General features: G+C 40.6%; 2 protein-coding genes across 6 annotated transcripts; one reads left to right on the top strand and one right to left on the bottom strand.

Annotated features, from left to right (window-relative positions):
* Positions 1–7: 7 nt before the first annotated feature.
* chek1 (checkpoint kinase 1) lies at positions 8–8,417 on the top strand. Of its 2 annotated transcripts, none has more exons than XM_077546289.1 (14): positions 8–146; positions 301–366; positions 506–620; positions 705–813; positions 959–1,023; positions 1,114–1,183; positions 1,971–2,159; positions 4,236–4,340; positions 4,408–4,491; positions 4,563–4,647; positions 4,721–4,889; positions 6,150–6,281; positions 7,845–7,946; positions 8,046–8,417. In XM_077546289.1, exons 2-14 carry the CDS (start codon positions 302–304, stop codon positions 8,139–8,141), a joined length of 1,386 nt encoding a protein of 461 aa, XP_077402415.1. In that variant the 5' UTR covers positions 8–146; position 301; the 3' UTR covers positions 8,142–8,417. The 2 variants fall into 2 exon arrangements, with proteins under 2 accessions (XP_077402415.1, XP_077402416.1); XM_077546290.1 differs by having other exon boundaries at positions 70–192.
* vsig10l2 (V-set and immunoglobulin domain containing 10 like 2) lies at positions 8,202–20,375 on the bottom strand. 4 transcript variants are annotated; one of them, XM_077546277.1, is made up of 13 exons: positions 18,463–19,073; positions 17,173–18,299; positions 15,948–16,295; positions 14,659–14,934; positions 14,189–14,464; positions 13,264–13,533; positions 12,507–12,764; positions 11,623–11,913; positions 11,208–11,552; positions 9,054–9,176; positions 8,947–8,971; positions 8,766–8,866; positions 8,202–8,650 (listed from the first exon to the last, which is right to left on the bottom strand). In XM_077546277.1, exons 3-13 carry the CDS (start codon positions 16,195–16,197, stop codon positions 8,538–8,540), a joined length of 2,328 nt encoding a protein of 775 aa, XP_077402403.1. In that variant the 5' UTR covers positions 16,198–16,295; positions 17,173–18,299; positions 18,463–19,073; the 3' UTR covers positions 8,202–8,537. The 4 variants fall into 4 exon arrangements, with proteins under 4 accessions (XP_077402403.1, XP_077402402.1, XP_077402404.1 ...); XM_077546276.1 differs by lacking the exons at positions 17,173–18,299; positions 18,463–19,073 and adding an exon at positions 20,040–20,375; XM_077546279.1 differs by lacking the exons at positions 8,202–8,650; positions 8,766–8,866; positions 8,947–8,971; positions 17,173–18,299; positions 18,463–19,073 and adding exons at positions 9,994–10,138; positions 20,040–20,375 and having other exon boundaries at positions 9,056–9,176.
* Between the last annotated feature and the right edge of the window lie 19 nt (positions 20,376–20,394).

Genomic DNA, 20,394 nt, shown 5'->3' on the forward strand with positions numbered 1-20,394 from the left:
AGTAAACCGGAAACTAATGAAACGGAACCGGAAGTGGCGAAACGGCGGAAGTAAACGTTAACAAAACAACAGCGCGCCAATTCGATTGCCGACTGACGAGTGATCACCGTGGTTTCTTCTGTGTGAGCTAAATGCGTCCGTGAAACGTCAGTTAAACTATTGGAAAATTGGGAAGCGTTGCTGGTTTTGTAGGTACGTAACTGAAGCAATAAAAAGTGCATTTTGGTCGTTGTCATGCTCCAGACGATTATTAGAAGAGATACGAGTGTGTACATAATAAATGTATGTTTCTGTTTTTAGTATGGCGGTGCCGTTTGTGCAGGACTGGGATCTTGTTCAGACACTTGGTGAAGGAACTTATGGAGAGTATGAATCATTTCTTGTTACGTCTTTAACCTATTCTAATTTATAGCTTATGAACTACGCCTTGGTAGACTACCCCACAATGACAATAATTTCTATAGCTTGTTTTTGTGATGGTCCTCTCTTATGTTCATGTCTTTAGAGTAAGGCTGCTGGTGAACAGACAGACGGAGGAGGCGGTCGCAGTCAAAGTGATCAACACCTTGCAGGCTAAAGAGTGTGCAGAAAATGTCAAGAAGGAAATCTGCGTGCACAAGGCAGGATGTGACCTCCGATGCAAAACATAAAGTATTTCAGTTGATTAATTTGTGTGTGATGTATTTTTGCACTGTTTTTTTTAGATGCTGAGCCACCGGAACATTGTGCGTTTCTTTGGCCATCGCAAGGAAGGAACTACCGTCTTTCTCTTTTTGGAGTACTGCACAGGAGGCGAGCTGTTCGACCGCATTGGTGGGACACAGATTAATTCTAATAAACTTTGCAAGTACCATAAAAGCTTTCCTTCATTTAAGGGCAGCTGTTATATTGGTTGTCATTATTGTGCTTCCGTCAGTAATTAACAAATAAATGTCGCCAATCAAACTTCTGTTTTTAGAGCCGGATGTTGGAATGAATGAGAAGGATGCTCACAGATTTTTCCAGCAACTTATAGCCGCTGTGGTGAGAGAAGCACGTTTGTGTGTGTGTGTGTTGATCACGTGACCTTCTTGTTTCTGCTTCTATTGAATTCTCACTTCATGCTTTTTGCAGGAATACCTCCACAAAATTGGAATCACTCACAGAGACATAAAGCCAGAGAATATTTTGCTGGATGACAAAGGTAAGAAACAATTACTGTGTATTATTAGAGCTGCAAATAGGCATTGGCCGTTTTATGGTTTAGCACGGTTTTAAAAAGTCAAGGTTTGAATGACTGCTAAAACTGTCACTTTAATAGGAATTTATTTTATTTTTTGGAGGGGACTCCAAAGCAGGCAAAGGCCCTGTGGAATATGATTGGCTGCTTGCAGAGTTCACAAAACAAGTCTCTTCTTTAAAGTTGATTGGAGAGGCAAACTGTTTTTTTTCTTTCGTTCTTTGATGATCAGAGAGGGGAGGGGTAAGCAGATGCACACAGGTGGGAGGAGGGACAAAACGGAGAGCATAGATGGATTTTTGCTATGTTGATTAATGTGCATTGTCCTAGTTAGCCCGGGGGCCAACAAAAGCAGCCTACTGATCTGTTCTAAAAATAGCTCACCAGCTATGGGACACTGTGACTTGCTAAGAAGTACTTTCTTTTAACTTAAGATGGTAAACATTTCTTAATGTACCAAATATGCAACATTTTGTTTATAATAAATAAAATATATTGTGCTCAATGGAAAAAAGCTTTTTTATTTATCCAAATATATATATACAGTATATAAAAAAAAAAGACATTCTAGAACCATGATAATTGTAATTCCTATGATATTATTGCTGTCAGAAATGAACATTTTTGCAGTCAATTATCCTATGGGTTACTCTGAGAAATTCTAATGATGACAAATGCTATTAAAAAAATGAATCCATCTGTGGTTGCATGCATTCATGTGATTTTGATCTGCTGCGCTTTGGCCTTCCAGACAACCTCAAGCTGACCGATTTCGGCCTCGCAACGATGTTTCGCTTTAAAGGGAGGGAGCGGCCGATGAATCGTCTCTGCGGGACTCTCCCTTACGTCGCTCCAGAACTGTTGAGCCAACCGCATTACAAAGCGCAACCTGCAGATATCTGGTCTTGTGGCATTGTGCTGACTGCAATGCTGGCTGGAGGTAAGGAGGTGTTATTTCAAAATCACACATATTTAGTGAATTTAGTTTTCAATATTGATAAGATTCATTCTGACAAATGCAATTTATACTGGTAAATTAGACAGTCGATTTTATATCAGTATATTGTCACAATAAACTGGTATTATGGTGGCCCACAGGGGAGTTGCATTCACCTGGAACCTGTACCTTGAAAGGGAGGGGAAAGAGTTGACAAGTTTCTGGGTTCAACGGGATGAAAGACATGAAAGGGTTGAAAGAGAGTACCGGTAGCTTGCTGTAGAAACAGTCAGTCTATGTGTGGGGAGTAAAAGAAAAACATATTGCTTTTGTGTCATCATTTACCGCATCTCCACAGTATAATATAATCAGATTTCTGTAATACGCTATAATTTATTACAGCGCTTAACTATTATCCCCATACGATTATCGCCCAACCCTGAATGGAACAAGTGGCATTGAAAAATGGATGGTGTTGACATTTTAATATTTCATTTTATATTTTAACTGTTTTGAATTTAGTTGCAGCTGTGAAGATGTACATATAACTATGTTAACTTAATATAGCTTGATGAGTAATGCTTTTCTCCTCTTTGTTATCTTTCGTCCTCTTTTCCCAGAAATTAGAAAGTTAATAAGTGTCTTTTATTTATCTAAAAAGTCTAGTTTCTGTTCGTCGGAAATCCGGTTTTTGAGAGTTCAAGGACAATCTAGTATACTAGGAGAATGTAATCTGATTTTGTACTTGGAGGGAAGGGGAGGCGTTTTCTTTTTTTTTTTTTTTTTTTGGAGAGCTCAGTATTGTTCATTCGATTTGACATGTCATCATTGCTCTCCTTTTTTTTTTTTATTAAAAAAAAATTGTTTTATTAAATATATATATATATATATATATATATATATATATATATATATATATATATATATATTTTTTTTTTTGTGTATGTGGGTGAGTATGTGTGTGTGCGTGCGTGCGAGCGTGTGTGTATTCATCAGTTCACCTAAAACCTATTAAAAAAAATCCCATACTAATAATATAATATAATAATAAATTGCCAAATGCAGAAACATCAATGTAAGTTATCACGATGTGGTGGCTCTCGCTAACAGGCAGAATTAAGTAACCAGAATTAGGTTAAAAAATTCTATATACGTAGACCATGTTTCTATAAATTTTGATATTTGGTTTTTATTTGAGGCAGATATTTTTTCCATTAAAATGTGATTTATGAGGAGGTTAGACCATTGGTCGATATTCAGAGTTTGTTTATTTTTCCAGTTAACAAGAATTGTTTTTTTTTTGCGATAGTAAGGGCTACAAGTGTAGATTGAAATTGTTTATGTGGTAAGTCAGTTGTTGTTGTTAGGTCACCTAGCAAACACAAGTTTGGAGATAAAGGTTAGAAGATATAGGAAAGTTTTTCTAAGACTTTAGTCCAGAAATACATAACCGGAGTACATAACCATAAAGCATGAACATAAGTGTCTGTAGTGTTTTGTAAACAATGGGGGAGGCGTTTTCTAATAAAAATCCCATGTCTGAGAGAGAGGAGACACATATTGGATGACACTGCTTGGGTGATATGCAATTGTGTGACCAGAGATCTCTGTAATAAATAACCTTGCAAGGACCCTCTTCACAAGAATCTCATCTTTGATTTATTTGAACACGCAAAAGATTACAAAAATAAAGGTAATCGTTCAAAGGATACAGAGTTATAGATTTATTATAACAATTATATTGTTTAATTTGTAAACATATACAGTATATTATTAAATAAGATAAACCTTTATTTTTACATACATTGTAAATTGAAGGCCAGCTCTCTCAATGAATGTGTAAGGAAAGGCAGTTTTCTCTTTCTGTATTATGCACAATTTTTTTTTGAAGCGCTGATTGAGCTCATTTGTAGCCATTGTATTGACGCTGTTAGTTTGTGTGTAAAATGCAATGATTAGTCAAGAAGTCTGTAACCTTTTTTTTTTTTCAGAATTCTCAAGCCATGCTAACCAAAGTTGTTTTTTTTAATATTCTGACATCCAAGTTTTGGGTCTAAGCTTCTGGTCTTTTTCTCCCAGAACTACCATGGGACCAACCGGCTGCAGTCTGTCAGGAATATTCAGACTGGCTTAACAAGAAAACCTACCTGTCTCCCTGGAAGAAAATACAGCCGCTGCCTCTCTGTAAGACCTCAATGTGTAAACCATTTTATGCCCCCTTTTGTGTTTGACTCCATCTTCTCTTTGTCAGGTTTGTTGTCCAAGTTACTGCTGACCAAACCAGAAGCACGCATTAGTATTGCGGACATTCAGAAAGACCGCTGGTTCACTGAAGGTAAGTCTTAAAGTAGCCTGTAACTTAACATGATAATTTAATTACAGATTTATAATAATGATTTTCTACAGGTGTAAAGCAGCCGTTAGCTTCTTCAAACTCAGGTACCAACAAACACCAACGATCCGATGTTGAAGTCACATCTCAAACCAACAGGTGAATTAGTTCTTTTCTTTAGATACATATTTTGTGTGCTCCTAACACCAACATTACGGTATTGTCTGTGCAGCGATGACAAGATACAAATCTCCAGCTCCCAGCCCGACATTGCCGTGGGAGGCTGGGAAGCCATGTTGCTCATCGGCCAATCAGACGGTCAGGTCAGCTTCTCTCAGCCGACCAAACCCGAGCACATGCTGCTGGGGAGTCAGCTGCTGGGAACGCCGGGAGCCAGTCAGGTGACTCCAAGAAACTCTGTAACTCTAACCCTAACCCGACTCATTGAAAAATCTCATGGCACATCCCCTAACAAATATGTCACAATAGGTATACATGATATAAGATTATGCTGTTTCAATAGACTCCCAAATTTACTTCAGTGACGGTCAGAGTACTGTATTTTACATTGTTTTGTATCCTGTTGTATGATTAGCAATAGGTGGATACACAGGTTCATTGTAACGTCTGCCATGTAGTGGATGAGCATTTAATTGTCCTGCCTGTCACTACATAGATCAAGTTTATTATAGTTAACGAAAACTAACTAAATAAGTAAAACTTCATCCGTCTATCCCATTTAAAAAATTTCAAAACGTTTTCTTCAATGGGATAGTCAGGAGGGGAGGGGGAGAGGGAGAGAGAACTAACTGAAACTAAAATGTTTGTGTTTATAAAACGGTAACGATAATAATAGCGAAAAATGTCCTTCATTTTTGGCTTTGTCCAATCATTTTACACATGAGCTTTCATAAATGCTTTTATTTTAGTTTTACTCTATGGGCAAACCGTCATTTGGGAATTGTAGTTTACATTATTATACACAGGGATGTGATTTTTCCGCTAATTCGCGGAATTCCGCTTTTTTTTTATCTCCAAAAATAAAAATTTAAAATTTCCGTTTTTTTTTTTTTTTTTTTTTTTAGTAGTTCATTGTGTATGCACATGACTCCGACAGATAACATCTTCTGCTATAACAAAGACATTTGTGGTATGTTCTAATATGAATTACTTTTTTATTTGGTCATGATACAATTATTTGTTCATGAAATTTGAACTCTTCAACATTATTTATGTGTTAACTTAGTAATCACATTAGTTAGATATGATGATATTCTCAGTGATCGTTTTTAAAAGCAAAGGCAGTCCAATGTTTTTGAATGTGACTGATTTTGAGTTGACTAAAACTGCCATTTTATATGGGATAGTTCAATATACATTGAAAATTTATGCTGTTGTTTTGTCTATTTCTTTGTCATGTGAGTGCATTGAAAGTACTTAAAAACACGGAAAACCCATGAGCTCCGGGGGGCCGGCGGCCCCCAGACCCCCGGCTAAATTTTCAGATAATTTCACTTTGGTCAAATCACATCCCTGTATACAAAATATTTTGTGACTTTTTTTTTTTTTATCTTGCACTTGACTAATACTCCATATGTAGAAACTAAAATAATGATACTAAAAGTAATGATTTCATGATGAAATCTCCTTTGTGGATGCAGACACCGTGGCAAAGATTAGTGCGGCGAATGACGCGTTTCTTCACCTCCGTGAACGCTGACACCTCTTTGGCATCGCTGAAAGGCGCCTGCGATACCTTGGCCCTCTGCTACAAACTCACCTGCAGCAATCAGGTATGTGTACGCAAGTGCTTTAATGACATTTTAATTAGATTACTTGACTTTTAAAACCTGATCAGGCATGCTTTCAAATTAGGGATTTTACACTTCAATCTCACAATACATATGGTAATTTGTGTGCCGTTGCATTCTTCAGTGCATGCCTCCAACACCACGGTTTCTCAGCCCCCGGTCCTCAAGTACCCCTTATCCAGCTTGTTTTCCATGTCTCCGCAGCCAACACAGCTGAAGATCGTTATCAGAATTCATGCAGAGCTTGCTGATTGGCTGATCGTTTGAAACGTGTGTTGCTTGTGGGAGACATGGAAAACAGGCTGGATAGGGGTACTCGAGGACCAGGATTGAGAACCACTGTTCTACAGTAGAGTCTATACTGTGCAGCAACAGGCAGAGGGCGCCATTAGAATGCTGTTTAAAGTTGCCACAACACTCAAAACAAGATGTAAAGGGGGGAAAAGGAGTGAGCAAAATGGCCGCCCCCTGAGATGGATTAAAAAAAGGGTGCTGCTTAATTCATATTCCATAAACCCAATATTAATCGGACTAGTGAGGGCACATCCAACATATTGCAAAGAAAAAATTCTCCTTAAATAATATGCTAGTTATCAAGAACTAATTCACTAATCCATGTCTTGTAGCAACTCATGCTTCCTATCCCCACAAAAACTCTTAACAGGGATGTGATTTTTCCGCTAATTCGCGGAATTCCGCTTTTTTTTATCTCCCCCCCCCCCCCCCCCCAAAAAAAATCGATTTTTTTTTAATTTTTTTTTTTAGTAGTAGTAGTTCATTGTGTATGCACATGACTCCGACAGATAACATCTTCTGCTATAACAAAGACATTTGTGGTATGCTCTAATATGAGTTACTTTTCATTTGGTCATGATACAATTATTTGTTCATGAAATTTGAACTCTTGAACATTATTTATGTGTTAACTTAGTAATCACATTAGTTAGATATGATGATATTCTCAGTGATAGTTTTTAAAAGCAAAGGCAGTCCAATGTTTTTGAATGTGACTGATTTTGAGTTGACTAAAACTGCCATTTTATATGGGATAGTTCAATATACATTGAAAATTTATGCTGTTGTTTTGTCTATTTCTTTGTCATGTGAGTGCATTGAAAGTACTTAAAAACACGGAAAACCCATGAGCTCCGGGGGGCTGCGCCCCCCTTGTCCCCCCACCAGGGCACTGCCCTGGACCTAGCTGGGTGCCAGCGGCCCCCAGACCCCCGGCTAAATTTTCAGATAATTTCACTTTGGTCAAATCACATCCCTGTCTTAAGTTGTTAGGCCATATTACACAGTCAGGTTTAGTTGCGGTCAATACATTCACTATGAGTGCTGTGGAAAATGTTTTGACAGTGGAAACATCCCGCCAGGCATCCACGGCAATCACGCCCTGTCACGTTTGACCAACTAAAGTGGCTGCTTTGAACATAAGCCTAAATGTTGCCTCCTTTAAGTATCCCTATTTATTGTTCACTTTTTGGCACCCTGATGTGTGTGTGTGCTTATTTAAACATCATTTAACCTATCTTTGTCCCTCAGGTGACTGTGAGCACGATGGATAAACGCAATAACAAACTCATTTTCAAAGTCCATTTGCTTGATATGAATCAGAAAGTGCTGTTAGATTTCAGGCTGTCCAAGGTGGGTTTGAGTCTATACTTTTTCATAATAATCATGTAAAGCAAAACAAAAGGAAACTGACACACTAGCTATCACATTATCATCGTTTTGTGTGTTCAGGGTGACGGTCTGGAGTTCAAACGTCTCTTCTTGAAGATAAAGCAGAAGCTGTGCGACATCATCTGCACTCAGAAAATGACGTTTCCTGGCACTTGAGGTCGCTGGTGACGACAAACAAACATGACGTGACAGTGAAAAGAGGGAGGTACATGTATATTTGTAGCTGTACACTTTTTATTTAATTTTATATTTCATTCTGTTTTGTATTTGTCCTCTTCATGCTGAAATATTGTTTTTTTGTAATGCATGAAATATTGTCGGTCACCAATCCATATTGAGATTCCGTCTCTAAAGCTTCTAATGACACCCATTTATTCTTATGTTGCTCCACGTCACTGTTTAAAATGTTAAATAAATAATGTTTAAAAAATAGACGATTTTGTAATAGATTTTGCAAACTGTAAATTTCAGGCTTGAGATGGTCAGAATAGTGATGCAATCTTGGAGGTTCCAAAAAAATAAGGACAGCTATGACGTTGCTCGTAAAACGCTTTAGGAGTTTGCCGCCTGGACGGTGATGGTAACATTGACGGGTTCGTTCTCCCCCGTGGGTGGGGCTTGGCCGGCGGTAGTCAAGGGGGAAGCCGCCCGGGGTATTCTCGGACCTGGATCAAGAATTATAAATCAGCAAATATGCGTGACCTTGGTGGTTTATATGTTGAGGCTCTCTATTTCTATTTATGCAAGTGTGTGCCATGGACAAGTTTGTGTGCATCTTGCCTGGGTTGGTTGAGCTGCCCAGTTCCGGTATTCCGCCCTCCATCCCGCTGGCCACCTCATCCTCTGGGAAGTTAATGTTCTCCCTCGACTGGCTGTGACGCCTGTTAGAGGAAAGCATAACAACCCCTTAACATAGTTTGTTAAAAACCAAAATGGACTCTTTTATGCAACGTATACTCACAGGCCAAACAACATGTCATGTAGTCCTGTCAGAAAGCAAAAGGGGGAAACTTGAATTCTGCACGTCGAGCATTCACACGCATTCACTCATGTGCGATTGCGACTCACGAGGAGTGTTGTTGCGGTTGCGGAAAATGTACATGAGCAGCAGCGCTGTGACGATGGCTGCGAAAAGCATCCCGCCTACGGCTGCGCCGACCACAGCAGGGTAGTTGGTGGAGCGCGGCTCGGCTGCAACACATCACAGACAGTTATACGTTGCGACAAAGCTACATAGTCACCGTATAGGAATACAATATATATATTTGTAACCTTTGACAATGGTAGCCGGTTAAATTTATGGCATTTTCAGGGATGTGATTTTTCCGCTAATTCGCGGAATTCCGCTTTTTTTTTAATCCCCCCAAAAATCTTTTTTTTTTTTTGTTTTGTTTTTGTAGTTCATTGTGTATGCACATGACTCCGACAGATAACATCTTCTGCTATAACAAAGACATTTGTGGTATGCTCTAATATGAGTTACTTTTCATTTGGTCATGATACAATTATTTGTTCATGAAATTTGAACTCTTCAACATTATTTATGTGTTAACTTAGTAATCACATTAGTTAGATATGATGATATTCTCAGTGATAGTTTTTAAAAGCAAAGGCAGTCCAATGTTTTTGAATGTGACTGATTTTGAGTTGACTAAAACTGCCATTTTATATGGGATAGTTCAATATACATTGAAAATTTATGCTGTTGTTTTGTCTATTTCTTTGTCATGTGAGTGCATTGAAAGTACTTAAAAACACGGAAAACCCATGAGCTCCGGGAAGCCCCCCTTGTCCCCCCACCAGGGCACTGCCCTGGACCTAGCTGGGTGCCAGCGGCCCCCAGACCCCGGGCTAAATTTTCAGATAATTTCACTTTGGTCAAATCACATCCCTGCATTTTCAAAGCTGGACAATTTCCATGGGCGTTTAAAGCAATGCATGGGTATTTACAGGAAACAGTTATTTAGGTCAAACAAAACCCTCAAACCTCTGCTTAACTATCAATTACCTGACATGGTTAGCTGTTACTTTGGCTTAGAAGAAAGAGGAGGAACGCACACGGAAAATGGGAGGAGAGGAGAAGGGAAGAAGGCAAACAGAAAGCGAGTGTCGTGTGTGATTGTTTGTGTGGGATTTAGGGTCGAGTCTTTCACCTGAGTAGATAACAAAGAAAAAGAACAATGTTAAGACGTTACACCAGTTTAAATCAATCACAGCATCTGCACTCAGTTGGAAAAAAAAAAGTTGCACATTTGGCACCCCTCACGCTGTTTGCACTATAAATATTGAAGTGTGGTTATGTAAGAATCCTAAAATGTGCACATATTAGAGACATGCAGTCGTCATCCAGGTCATAGTCAAGCAACAGGACTTCTTCTTGGTTGTTTTAAGACCTTTGATTTGGTGGATAGTGTCAAAATGGAGGGATTATTACCTGGCGAATGTGCATGGAGTCACTTGCCAGACATTTGACTTGACACTCCTAACAGACATAAATATGGGCATGGTCCACCAAAAATGTGCAAATGCTTAAGTATTTTGGATGTCTTAAACTGAAACTGAAACTAAAACTGACCCATATCTAATAATTTGTAATAAGGGATTGTCATAGGATTTTTAAAAGTGTATAAATTGTAGATGGACAAAAAAAAAAAACATAATTAATTAATAAACCAATTACTCCTCCCTACCTTAGTTTTCGGCCAATTAAAATGTATGACTACAGGACTAAATTCTTGTTTTTTAAAAGCAAAAAGCCTAGTTTTTTTTATTTATATATATATATATATATATATATATATATATATATATATGTGTGTGTGTGTATGTTTTTCGATATTACGATTTAGGTCTTGTAATGGTTACAGTTTTTTTCTCTTGAAATAATATGACTTTATTGTTATTACTTATTTAGATTTTTACGTCGAAAAAATTTGAACTTATTTTCTTGAAAATAGGCAACTTTGTATTCTCATGGAATTCAGGGGTACACGTCTTAGTAATGTTTAATTTCACTGCCAGCCAACCAAATGACAGAATAGGCTCTCGCCTTACTGCCTTTTCTCATTTATTTTCTAATCAACAGTAGAAAAAAAAAAAAAAACACATTTTATGCCAGTTGGGTAGTTTGGCTACAAAAAAAAATTACTATTGAGATTATTTAACCTTGCCAGATGTTCGTGCTCTCCTAAGTACCACTCTAGTATTGGCTTTTTAACCTACCTGGCGTTTTTGCAGCAGAGGGGTGCCCGGCGGTTCTGTGGTTGAAAGGCGTGACCCGGAACTGGTAGTTTGCGGTGGGTGTCAGCCTGCCCACAGTGTGAATCCTGACATCGGGATCCTGGATGACGTTATGGTACCAAACCGCAGTAGTGACCCTTTCCTCCATTGAGTCATTGTCGCTTGCTCTCCTCCCCGGTCGCTCGTTCAGCCCTCTGTGCTGCACGACAAATCCAGTCCAGCCTTGTTGGGCATCGCCTTCCATCTTCCACTCTAGCTCCACCTCGCTCCGCAGACGCCCGATGTACATCACCCTGGTCAGGGTGGCGTTTGGTGGCATGGGGTGCTCTGAGAAGAAGATAAGTTAGAGCCAAGCAATGGGTCTTCTTTGAGGAAATATTACTTGAAAGAATCTTACTCTTAACCACCAGCGTGATGTTGAGGTTGGCCCCTCCCACCGCGTTTCTTGAGGTGCACCTGTACTCGCCGGTGTCCTGAGTCTCATCTGTGTCTCGCACGGTCAGGTTGGCCCATGCCGATGTCCGCAGTAGCATGTACTTGGACGTGTCCCGGATGTCCAAACCGTGATTATTGAACCACGTTATCTGACTGGTGGGAAGGTAGTTCGCCCTCAGGTTGCAAGACAGCTGCACGTCGGCCCCCTCGTACACGGACACAACCCTGCGCTGCGTTAGCAACACGGGAGCCTCTGGAAGTAGTGTGGGGAGTCGGAGTGTTAAATCTGTCAATATTTCAGATTTCCAGCACTTGCACGCTAAAAACAGTTAGAAAAAATTACGAAAATTGGGTCAAAAGGGCACCAAATCAAGTTTTTGGGTTATTCCAAATGAAGAACCCACAAAATAACCCAAAAATTGTGGGTTATTAATTTCATTTTACCCAACATTTTGTCTTAAATCATTAAAAAAGTTGGGTCGGTTCATTTTTCACCCAATTCAATTGGGTTATTGAATTTACCCAAAACGTTGGGCCAAATGAATAACCCACCAAAAACTATAATAAATTGGGTTGCTTTGTGGGTTATTATTTAATTTGATGCAACATTTTGGATGAAATAACTCAAAAAGTTGGGTGGGTTAAAAAAAAAATGGTGAACAAATTCAGTTGAGTTATTCAATTAGCCCAAAACATTAGTCAACAAGCCCAAAAAAAATAGGTTGCTTTGTGAACTATTTTTTTATTATTTTAATTAATAACTCAAAAAGTTGGGTCGGCCCATTTTTGACCCAACCGTTTTTAGAGTGTAGCATTTGCTGCAAATGTTTGGCTTTGCGCACTGACCCAACGTAAGCCTGCAGGTCTTTGTTTGACCCAAAAGTGGATGTTTTGCATGGCAGACGTAAGGTCTTCCACTGCGGGCAGTGCCGTAGCGAATGTTCAGGATGTTGGAGTTCTCTTCCTTGGGTGTGCCATGACCACCGGGGCCATCCCACCACACCAAAGCATTGGGTGCCCCTCCGTCCCATGAGCAGGTTAACAACAGATCCTGGTTGTTGGTCATCATGTAGGCGAAACATACTGGTTCTGAAGGGGGGAGATCTGGCGGAGAAAAGATTCAAGGCTTGGACAGCTTACAAAAACAAATAGCCTCTTTCACATATAAATCTTCCTTTAGTTGTGTGTTTTTTATATAGAACTGTTTTGGGGTTTTTTGCCAAAGAAGTTCCCATTTCTAAAACTGGTGATTTAATTATGACTCAATTCAAGATCAGAGTGTGATTATCGGCAGAGGTGGCAAATCCAGGTCCAGAAAGTAAAAACCCTGCCACAGTTTGGCCTTAGCCCCAGATGCTAGCTAGCTAGCTCGATCCCTAGCAGGTAAGCAAGCACCATGCTAGCTAGCTAGCACCTGGGGCTAAAGCCAAACTGTGGCAGGGTTTTTACTTTCTGGACAAGAATTTTCCACCTCTGATTATCGGTGAAGTAAGATAGTTAGAAAGTATGGATATGCTCCCAAAACGTGGGTGATGGGCTGCAAAAGCAGAATTTCAGACAGGATAACCCCAATGACAAACCATCGTTCACAAAGTGCACTCACATGTCTGCGTGCTGCACTCCACTGATTGGTTAAGTGCAAGGTGGGAGCCCGTGCATGTAAACAAGCTGCTGTTGCCAGCCAGGTCTTCAGACGGCAGCAAGATGTCGCTGTCGTGCCCTACTACGTCTACTTTATCTCCTGCACGTCTCAAGTGTTGGTCCCACTGAACGTTGGCGGAAGGGAAGCCGCCAGTCCAGGAGCAGTGCAGCCTCAGGGAGGTGTGATTCACAGCCGGCTCCATGGAGCAGGATGGAGAGCCATCTGGCGGATCTGTAAGGAGAAGAGACCGCGTAACAAAACAGAGAAGGATGCAGAAAGTCAGCAAGGGAGAAGACGACACTGACGATACTGGATATACAGTGAACCCCCGTTCATCGCGGAGGAATGTTCCAGACCCACCCGCAAGATGTATAGGCAACATACAAATAAAGTTTGGGAAGGTGAACCGCGATATAGCGAGGGAACACTGTATCAGCTCCCAAAAAAAAATGGGAAGAATGGCAAGCGCTGGTCCTTGCAGGTGACCATTGCCACTTGCCGTGACATGAGAGCAAGTACCTGCCAAGGAGTCCTGTCAAGTTCCCCGACGGTCCAAATAGAAGAACCGGTCTGCAGGGCCTCCTTATTCATCTGTGTGTGTGTGTGTGTTTTTTTTAATGGAAGTGTACTGTGTTTTGGATGTGTAAAGCTTTGTGGATATAATTGGAAGGGATAACGGATAAAGGGAGGGTTTCTGATCGAGAAGGAAATCAGAAGAGGTTCAATCCACAAGATCAGAAATGGTGACGATTCAGCATTTGTCTTGGACTAGAAATGACCATTCCTTTCCTGCTACCATTTACAATACCAAGACAGAAGACCACAGACCAGCTTGCAATCAAACACGAGGCTTAAGTCTTGCCAACGGCGCAGAGTTTCGACTCACAGTAGACGGTCAGGCTGATTGTTTTCTTGGAGCGTGTGTTGAGGTAGGTGTTCTGCGCCAGGCAGGCGTAGTCGCCCGTGTGCAAGCGGAGGACCTTGGTGATGGTGAGCTGCGGCCCGGTGTACAGTTGCGAGTTGTTGTACAGCCAAACGTACTGGCTGGGCGGGTTGGACTGAGCTTGACACTGCAGAGAGACCGTTTCTCTCTCCAGGGCCGAGTAACCTCGCTCGGTCACCGTGAAAGGCGTGACGTCGATCTGGGGAATGTCTGGACCAACTGGGGAAGAAATGGATTTTTTTTTTTTTTAAATCAGTGGACAAAGTAGAGTTTTTCATCTAAATTGTTGGGAATGTCTGTAAAAAAAAACAAGGTATTCTTATGAGATAGGGTTATTGCGCCCTTAGATTAGTAGGTACACAGTGGAAGAACCTTTAGGCAAGACATTTTTGTACCACAAAATCTCTACTCACAGATAATGTCCACCCATATCTGATCGGATCGCTCGCTGTTGACGGCGTTACTGGCCAGACAGCGGTACCAGCCCGTGCGGTTACGGTTGACTTCTGCCACGTCCACCACGCTAGTGTTGCCCTGCGCGAACGTGGAGATGTTGCCATGACGGTTTTCTTGCTGCCACACATACTGGATGGGCCCGGTCCCGTTGTCCAGATTACATTGCAGCCATATCGTGGATCCTTCCACTGGAGAATCATCGCTCACCAGGAGTCGCGGCTTTGTTACCGGAACTATGGATGGCAAAAGCAGTACTGACACTCAATAAATGTTTGATCAAATTGTTGGAATTTATTTCTATATTAATATAAACTCAAGTTAATAATCTGACTCCAATTTGTGACCTTACCAAACTATCACCCATCCAACAATAGCATGCTCGTTCTGCAATAGAAAGGTATCAGGAAGCCGGCATTTTCACACACGAGTGGATTTATTCCTAACACTCAAATCTAATACAAAACAGCTGGGGTCCCGGGTCCCTATCAATACAATTCTATACGTCTCTGTCTCAAGCAGCCGACGTAGTCTCATCCGAGTTGCCCCAGTGAATAGTTATACTACACAGTATTTAAATGACACAGAAACAAAGGCATCCTGACATTATTCTATTGGCTACGTGTTTTCTGCAGTTTAACTTTAGCTTGCTTTTCATTGGCCGATCTTCATCCGCAGCGTCACTGGGTGGCTTCTCCTGTTTTGTACTTTTCCGCCCCGGTGTAAAACAAATGTGGTTTACAACATACTTTGACCTTATCGCGGCTCTGCATCTCCCCTTGCAATTAGCATCCTTTGTTCTGCAACCCCCACTTGCACAAACTCTTAGATTCCTTTATTCCCTCTCATGACCTCAGACGACTGAGGTCATCACTCGAATACCTTGTTTTTTATTGTTAAACATGAGCTAAAAATCAACAAACAACTAAAAATTAGTAATATTAGTTTGACTCATGAACTAATCCATCTCTAGTACTAGTGTTGTAGTTCTCCAGATCAGTCTTGGTTTTGACACCAGATCAGTTTCGTCTCGGAATCGAAGGCATCTTGTCTTGTTCTCAAACAGGGCAGACTCAGGATTTTTGTTTTCATAACATACCACATATGGCTTATATTAACTATTGTGAAGGTGTCAAGGAGGTGCTTTGTTCCATTTACATTACTATATGTTAGTCATATGACTAACATTAGTTAGTTAATATAAATAACATATTAGCATACGACTAACAACAAGGACTATCGGCCTTACCTCGAACTGTGAGGCGCACATAGTAGTAATAGACTACAGGCGTGGTGTCCATGTCATAGAAGGCCTGGCAGGTGTAGAGCCCCTGCGCAGCCACGGGAAGCTTGTCAATGCTGACATCGGCACTTCTCAAGATGACCGTCATCTGCCCGAGCGTCTGGGCCAGCTTCTGGATCTTGGGACCTTGGCCCAAGTCGTACACCACCGACTCGAAGGTGTCAGTGCCGGGTTTGGTGAAGCTCCATAAGTACATGTCGGGTAAGGTGGACCCGCATTCCAGGATCACAGCTTTGCTCACAACACCGTACACAGTGGTCTCTTTGTAGACCACCTCGCCATTGAGGGACTGCGCTGAGGAAAGAGAAGACACACACATGCATTTAGAACATATTGTTTTCAAAAAAATTGTGTGTGTGGGGGGGGTTTGACTTCCCCTTTAAGAAGCAAAATCCAGACGTTTTTATCCATCTCAGAGGGCGGCCATTTTGCCAATTGCTGTCGACTGAAGACGACATCAATGTTGCTCAGGTCTCGGGTAACAACCAATCACAGCGCAGCTTCAGAAAACAGGTGAGCTGTGATTGGTCGGCGCCTGAGCAACTGTGGTGTCATCTTCAGTCGACAGCAAGTGGCAAAATGGTCGCCCCCAGAAATGGATTAAAAAAACGGCTGGATTTTGCTTCATAACTCGTATTCCACAAATTATATAATATTAATCAGAATGTCATGTTTAGACCAGTGAGACCACAAATAACATATTATTGTTAGGAATTAAGGCTGACTTGTTGCATCTGCCCTATGGAATTGTAAATATATATATATTTATATATATATATATATATATACACACACATACATGTTTTGGAAGTATTGTACAATTTTAATAAATAGTTTATGAATATTTTTTCTTTCTTGATGATCATTTGTTTGTTCACATGTTTGAAATAAAGAAAGTGTAACGGATCCATTAGTAAGACACATTTTAATAAGTGCAAAGGCAGGAGAAAAATGACTTTGTACAAAACAAAAAGTATTTGTTGCCTTGATAGAAAGCATACATAAGAGCGTATTACTTGTGTTCCACAGACACGCCGGAGCACAAGTTATGTAGTACACAGCATACAGAGACGACCTTGTCAAGGAATGTCAAGTCCTCCCCATTGCAAGGCAGCAACATTCTGACAGATAACTTTTCCGTCAACATGGTGTATTTGTTGCGGATACTTACAAACACCTTTTTGACATGCATTCGGAGAGCGCCAATCGTCTGTTTGCGCTCCACACCGCTTGCATCCAACTGGAAAGGTCCTTTTATGAACACAGGGAGACTTTTTTCAGCACATGCGAGTCCTTCGGTACCGCTGATGTCAAAGCCACGCTCCGGAAACACCAGATCGCCTGGTAACAGTTTGTCCACAATGCCACTGTTTTCAATTATGGATTTGTCACAGACACGTTCTTCCCAGCCCTTGGAAATATATAAAATAACGCCCTGTGGCGTAACACCAATAAGGTACTTAATGCTTCTGTTGTCTTTTTCGTGGGTATTTGGCTGAGTTTCAGCATTAGGATTTGATGGTCTCTTTATGGCTATTTCAAAACAACCCACACTTATAGCTAGAGAATTTACAAAATGGGGCACTGAAGCCTGCAACGTGTTTCTCCTTGGCCAGAGCACAAAAGGACTAACACGTGCATGCAAAATGTTTATGATGTCACTGAATGCGTTGGAAACTGTTTTTCGATCAACATGGAATATGTAGGCGATGTGCTGAGGTGGCAAATTCAGCCGAAGGTGCATTAGGGAAATGAAAAGCATTTGGAAAGGTGACAGTGCCCTGGTACCAGTTTGTTTTATGTATGGTACAACACAGGTAAGAAGACCCATGAAAGTCGTAAAGTCTGGAAGTCCGGTGTAGTACTTGACTTTAGCGTCATCCTTCAAGAACTCCTCATTCATTTTAACCTTGGCGAGCTCGCACTTAAGGGCTCGGTTCTCTTCCAAAAGGCGGTTGATTTCAGTTTGCCGAGACTGACAGAAGTTGCATTCTACCGGTTCCTTGTCAGCAGGCTCACAAACACCTGCTACACCCTGTACGTCACCTTTCACCGGTTTATCGACCGCAGGCTCACAAGCGCCTGCTCCACCCTCTGCTTCTGCATCTTTAACCGGTGGGATGAGTCCCTTGGTTGTTACTACTGCTTCTGTTTTTGGTCTAAATGCTTCTTTTTGCAGCCTTCTGTTAAGCTGCCTGGCATAGCGTGCAGTTCTTGTAGGCTTGGTCTCGTTGTGACCCAGGTTTAGAGATGGTGCCCAATCTGGATGTGTCTCCAGCATTAAATTTGATGGTTGGCCTGGTAATGAAAAAAAAAAGATTTAGACATGATATATATATATATATAATCAATGGTAATGTATTTAATTCATATTTTAACAATGAATTACTTTGTTACAGTTTGTAGTATGCGTGTGTGTGTGTGGGGGGGGTGTTGGCTCAGAACTTATTTTTACACTTACCTGAATGAAAGTGTAAGGAGCATACTCTCATCCCTTTCGCAATTTTGTCGAAGGTTATATTTTTGCGTCTTAAAGCTGATACCCAAGCCATCCGACGTCTCTTCGTGATATCTGAAACTTGGCTGCCCTGTCCCTGCCGCCAAGCAGGAAAGCGGAAAAATCTGAGTCCGTAGTGGGGTTTTTTCCTTTTGGGATCATGCGAGGCACCTTTGCACCCCATAACACAGCAATTTGTCACCATACTTAAATTCGACTGGCAAAAAATAAAAACGTTAACAGAAATAAAGAGAGGAAATAACGACATGGAACATTTGTGTGCACTAGTAAAGAATAGACGGGTGCAACTATAATGGCTGATACGTCCATGATGCAACGGGGCTGACGTCACGTTCCCAAATCCGATAGTGAAGCTAGACATAAACGTAGGTAAATACCACACAGCACGCGCCCTGTTTTAGCTAAGCTAGGAAGGGATCACGTCGTCATGTTTTTTGTTTTGAAAAAGTTACATAATTATTACCACACGTTATGACATTAACAAAAAACAAAAAAAAGTAAACCGCAAGATAATCGATTGAGAAGTGAAATTGAGCAAGGTGCCATGCATTGCCTTTGAGGGGAACGTCGCCCCATCCAACATGGCCGTCACGTGATCAGTTAGCCGGGTTGTTACAGCGGACTGGCGTATCTAGTTTTGTTTTCAAATGATCATACCTATGGTGTAGGGACCACAGAAGACGCATTGGTGGCCGCTGCGTTGGTGGGGTCAAATTCTTTTCAACAGCTGTGGAAGTGCATGGCCATTGAAAAACTCATATTCATAACTAGCTCATTTATCTCAAACGATTTTCATGGGTGTTAATTTGTATTAACGTACAAGCATATGCTGTAAATACGGAATCTTTGAAGAAAAGTTTTTTTGCCACTGTAGGTTGCAATTTTATACTTTTGAGCTACAGGCAGGGAGCGATTATATATATATATATATAAATGTGTACTCTATACATTAATACACAATTAAATATATAAAATACAAGGATATACATGTATATAAAATATTAATATAATGTATTGTAGTTTATACAAATTATTTCAAATGAATTTAAAAATCATTGTAAATGTAACAAAATAACCAGTTATATTTACTTGTCGCTCTCCTGTATTTTGTTGGTCATGACAAATAATCTCATATGAAGACTTAAAGTCTTAATCTTCTTGTATTTTTGCTTGAATTAGTTGTACATAATAGAAATGTGCTTACAGTATCTGTTGTGTGAATAAAGATAAATGGTTCGAGGAGTGACCAATTAGGCGCGCGCACCAGAAGGAGCACGATGTTGGGCTAAAATAGATTGAGTCTAGTCAACACAGTATATCATCTTTTCAACTTGAACAGGTATTCAATTGGAAAAAATAATATACTAGAATTCATAATAAAAATGAATGTAAAATTAAATCAAATATTACGTATATTGAGCAGTGAGCACTGCCTAATGGAATGAGTTTGTCCTCCATTTTGATCCCATTGTATAGAATATGTACATTGCATTCACCACAATTCTACATGCCGTACTTACAATTCGCAGAGTAAAGCAGAACGAGCAGCCCTAGCAGTTGGGCCAGCATGGTATCATCATGATCTTCAATCCAGCAACATTTTATTTCCACAAAAATAGATAAGAATTTTCTAAAAGCCGGCTAAAAAAGGAGTTCCTCTTCTTCCTTGGCTGTCTTCTAGAGGTTTCCCGAAGAATCCAGTTGCAGGCACTAACTTTGAGTAGCTCGAGAGTAGTGAGGGATGAAGTCAACTGATTTGGGCTCAATTATTCATGTCTTTTTCCTTTCTCTCCATCCTTCTATCTTTCTCCGGTGGGTTTAGAATGACACCGGTGATACTTTGTGCTCATCCATTATACAAGGCAGGCCCATATA

The sequence above is a fragment of the Vanacampus margaritifer genome, chromosome 16 (genome assembly GCF_051991255.1).
Source record: "Vanacampus margaritifer isolate UIUO_Vmar chromosome 16, RoL_Vmar_1.0, whole genome shotgun sequence".
Taxonomy (NCBI): domain Eukaryota; kingdom Metazoa; phylum Chordata; class Actinopteri; order Syngnathiformes; family Syngnathidae; genus Vanacampus; species Vanacampus margaritifer.